The 4787-nt window shown below is 45.5% G+C and overlaps 1 protein-coding gene across 2 annotated transcripts in view; it reads right to left on the bottom strand.

The window, feature by feature from the left end:
• Positions 1-1721: 1721 nt before the first annotated feature.
• lingo2 (leucine rich repeat and Ig domain containing 2) overlaps positions 1722-4787 on the bottom strand; it is a 367687-nt gene continuing 364621 nt past the window's right edge. For both annotated transcript variants that reach the window (XM_072663238.1, XM_072663239.1), the window contains one exon: positions 1722-4591. In XM_072663238.1, coding sequence (XP_072519339.1) covers positions 2732-4579 — 1848 coding nt within the window. In that variant the 5' untranslated portion in view covers positions 4580-4591 and the 3' untranslated portion in view covers positions 1722-2731. The remainder of the gene's footprint in view (positions 4592-4787) is intronic.

Genomic DNA, 4787 nt, shown 5'->3' with positions numbered 1-4787 from the left:
GCACCTGTAGATCTACAACATATGTCCAAAAGTGTGTGGACACTCCTTCTAATGATTGCATTTAGCGACGTTAAGTTGCAACCATTGCTGACACAGATGCAAATGCACACACAGCTTGTCTAGTCCCTGTAGTGAAGAAGTACTGCCAATAGAATAGGACTCTCTGGAGCAGATAAACCTCATGAACCTATTGGCACCATCCTGCGTAATAATGCCAGGCGTGGGCTAGAGGGGTATAAAGCCCCCCCAGCATTGAGCTGTGGAGCAGTGGAAGAACTGTGTTCTCTGGAATGATGGTGTTGCGTCAATGTTTGGGATGAGTTGGGGAGTTGGGGATGAAGTAGGGTGATTTACTGTGTATCTTGGACTAATAGGTTTACAAAAGTCTTCTAAAATTATATATTTCAGAAGGAAATGTGTAAAAATGACTGTCCGTGGCTGTCCACCACTTCTCCCCTTAACGTCTCATGTCACTGTAGCATCGTTAACATCTTGGCTAATGTTCACAGAGCTTGTGGCTGTGATGCATGGGATATCTACCCTGCTCATTCTGCCAATGTCAGAAGGTTAACAGCTTTTCAAGAGATCCTTCTTCTGATAATGACCACTTCCTGAACTGCTCTGCCTGAAACACAATGCTCATGTAACCCTTGAGTTGAAGAACTGGCTGCAGCCTCTTCCACAGTATTTCTGCTGATTTCAGCAGTTTAAGATCAATGTCCAGACTGACTTCAGAGGTGGAGCCATAGTACAATAAGAAGTCAGTACTGTTATTCTTAAAAGTCAAAAGTAAATTAATAAAATGATTATACATATTGTCGCTGTCATGCATAAACCTCATATCTCCAAAAAGAGCAACTTTCCTAGAGAAGAGAAAACCTTCTTAATTTCCAGTGGAAGTCCAGTTGATGTAAAATGTTTATTGTCTTATTCATTTTGGAGCATTTCTATTGGTCCACCATGTACACAGATTATGTAAAATGCTAATATATTTTAATTCACTGCTCATTAACTGTCAAATAAAAATAAAGGCTAATAAAAAGAGTTTCTCCTGCTTCTGTTGGATTAACTGTCTCTACTGTCCAGAGAAGAAGACTTTCTACTAGATTCTGGAGGAGGAGCATTGCTGTGAGGTTTTGATTGCATTCAGCAACAAGAATAAAGAGTATTAGTGAGACCATGATATAGGATGATTACCACCCTACCTCATCATCACCCACTCCCCAAGCCCATCCCAAAAGTACTGGATGGAGCTCCACCACCATCATTCCAGAGAACACAGCTGTTCCACTGCTCCACAGCTCAATGCTGGGGGGCTTTATACCCCTCTAGCCCACGCCTGGCATCAATATGATCATGTTTATCAATACTTCTTATCAACAGGGACTAGCTAAATGCATTCATTAGAAGAGTTGGACATACAGTGTAGTTTACAAAGCTGCATGCTCAAGCCAATTTTGATTGGTTGCTGATAAATTGTGCAGCAACAGAAACAGTCAGTTGTAGTAAACCAACAAATAGCATAATAGAATATCTTACTGGTAATATAATGTATCTAGATTCACTTATTGCTATTATTCACTTATTATTATCATAAAAAACATTTTAAAAATATATTGAAGGTTGTATGAAGATACAGTAAGGGTAATATCGTTTCAGGGATGCTCACTGCTGTGTGGTAAAAACATAGTGACTGCTAGAATGTTAATAAAACATCAAAATACAAATTGATATTCTTTATTCCACATACATGTATTTTTTTTTTTACTTTGAACTGTTTACAATCTAAATGATTCAACAACAAAATGAGAAACTACCACAACAAAGTCCAAATTTGTTACTCGGGAAAATTATAATAATAAAAAAAAGATGGTGACTTCACTGTGGAGACATGGACTTCATCATCAGGTTAGCATCAAGGTCCAAGGAATGAATTAAAGTAAAGACGAGATTAGGACAAAAAAGTAGTCCATGTACAAATGTAAACAATATAATGACTGCAAAAAAAAATCATAAAAAACATGTTATATTGTTAAAGTATTTTGAAATATTCAACTTGTATTATGCACTTCAATGGGCTTTTTTTTCGTAATAAATAATCTCTCATTTTTTCCATGTTTTTCCATATTATAAACAAATATAGTATTACCATATAATTTGGGGTTAGATCAACGCACATGTATTTTCGGGTTAACGTTTCGAAGCCACTCAAGCCCTTTCTGCTCAGTTCACAAACAGTTAGAGGAGTGAGAGACGCTAGCTGGGTCATAATTACTCCAGAAGCAAGGGGAACTGCAACTTTGGCTGACATTGCATCTTGTGAGTATTGCAAAAAATAGAAAGTGACGTACATGTTAACATACACATACATAATTAAGCATTACGTACATATATGTGGGGCAATGCAGGAGGAAACAGGTTTATGGTCCGTCTGTCAGTCTGTAGAAGTGAGAAGGCGTTTTGCGAGCCAACAAATAAGAGTAATACTTGAATTTTACAAATCTGTCCTGTACACAATTTAGAAACGTCTCTGAATGCGACCTCCGAGAGGGATTCATAGAAATTGAAAATAGTTCATTGCTGACAGAGAGCGCGTCTCCCTTCAGGATCATATCCACATGGACATTTTGTCGAGGGCCTGTGCACATCCCGGCACAACCTGTCCCATACAGGGGTCCGTTAGCAAAATAGATGTGTGCATAAATTTTAAGGGGTATCCTTTCAAACCTGTCTAAATCATTTTCATGTTAATGCGTCGACTGCCAGCGGCTGGCTCCGCTCCCTCCGCAGAGGCCCCGTTGGACTTGGAGCGCGGCACGTACTCTATATCAATGTTGTTTTTGTGCTTTCCTTTCCCCCGGCTCCATACAAACAGGAGCAGGAAACAGAAGAGGACCACCCCCAGGAATGTGAAACAACCCATGGCTGTAGACACTAAGATGGTCTTAAGGTCCAAGCCAAAGGTCATGTTGGGGAGGTTGGTGCTGTTGGCAGTGGTACTGTTGGGATCTACATAGTACTGGGTCCTGTTAGCATAGAGCGAGCCCAGGCTCTTGACTGCCAGAGACACCATTAACGTGTCATTTCCTGCCGTGTTGGAGGCCACGCATACGTATACGCCACCGTCCTGAACTTCCACCGACTTGATGTCCAGTGAGCCGTTGTTGTGGACCATCACCCGACCGTGGCTCCTGTTGGTGAGATGTCTCCGGCGCGGCGTGATCCAGGAAATCATGGGACGCGGGGTTCCATCCGCACTGCACTGAAGGCGAGCCGACTGACCCTCCTCCACTGACACCAGCTGGGTCCGATTCTCACGGATCTTGGGCTTGGTGCAGGTCACGTAGTAAGATAATAGGGTTTCCTTAAACTCCTTGAAGGGGCGTCCACGAATGCCTTCTGGCGTGTTGCACTCAGGCTGCTCCTCTCCGAAAGAGATGGAGTGCCGTTTCTGGAGGAGCCACATCAGCCGGCAGTCACAGACTAGCGGGTTGCCGTTGATTAGGAGCAGCTCCAGAGCCTCCGGCGCATGAAACACACCTCTCTCAAGAGTGTCCAACTTGTTATGGGACACATCAAGGACCTTGAGCCAGCGTAGGCCCTGAAAAGCAAAGGGTTCAACAGATACCAGCTGGGCGCCTGCTAATCGCAGCTCGCGCAGACGCACCAGGTCCTGCAGAAGGCCTCCTTCCACCGTACGGATGCGGCTGTGGGAAAGGTTCAGGTGTGTTAGGTAAGGCAGGTGGCGCAGGGCCTGGTAGGGGAAGGTGGACAGGTTGGTATTGGTGACAGACAGCGTGGTGAGGTTGAGCCCATGCAGAGTGTTGGCTGGGAACACGTCCAGAGATGGCCAGTTGTCGATCTCCAAGTGGCGCAAGCGGAACAGCTTCTTGAAGGAATAGGGATGAAGGGTGCTGATGCTGAGGTAGCGCATGTGCAGGCTAACCAGGTTGTGCAGGTGCGAAAGGGCTTCGGTGGGCACCACAGTCAGGTTACAGCGCTCCAGCGTCAGACTCTCCAGGGCCAGCAAGCCATTGAAAGCCCGATGTGAAATGTACACCAGCTCGTTGTCGCCGACCTCCAGCGACTTGAGGTTGTGCAAGTCCTGGAACATGTAGTCCACCAGGATGACGACCTTGTTGTCGCTAATGTCAAGTGTGGTGAGGTTCGAAAGGCCCGTGAAGACGCCCAGCGAGAGGAGCTTGATGCGGTTGCTTTTGAGACTGAGAGAGTGCAAGCTGAAGAGGGCGTTGAAGGCGCCTGGCTCTACATACGCAATGATATTACCACTCAGGTCCAGGTCTTCGATATGGGGATAGGCAGCAAAGTCATCAGGATTGATGGCCTGGATGCGGTTCTTGCTGAGGTCCAGGATGCGCGTCTCGATGGGGATGCCATCGGGGATGGCGGGGTAGCGTTTCCGGTGGCAGATGACAGATCGGCTCTGGGCGGAGCACTCACAGCGGGAAGGGCAGGCGAGAGTGGAGCCTAAAAACACGGCCACCAAGGCCAGCCCCAGCAGTGGCTGCCAGCAAGACACAGCCGTGTGCAACATGACTCGACTCATACAGTCCACCATTCTGTCACGGCTCTGTGGGCGAGAGAGAGAGAGAGAGAGAGAGAAAGAGAGAGACATTAGGTCTAATGCCAATATTTTTATACTCGTCTCACAGTCTTACTCTTAACCCCTTAAACTCCAGGCTTATAATCCAGTCACTAATCTTACGGCTTGTGATGTATCTGGCACAGCTCCAGAACCAACTCCAATAAACTTCTCGTGAATCTCG

The sequence above is a fragment of the Salminus brasiliensis genome, chromosome 19 (assembly GCF_030463535.1).
Source record: "Salminus brasiliensis chromosome 19, fSalBra1.hap2, whole genome shotgun sequence".
Classification (NCBI taxonomy): domain Eukaryota; kingdom Metazoa; phylum Chordata; class Actinopteri; order Characiformes; family Bryconidae; genus Salminus; species Salminus brasiliensis.
Note: the sequence above shows the minus strand (reverse complement) of the source record. Positions and strands in the feature narration are given on the sequence as shown.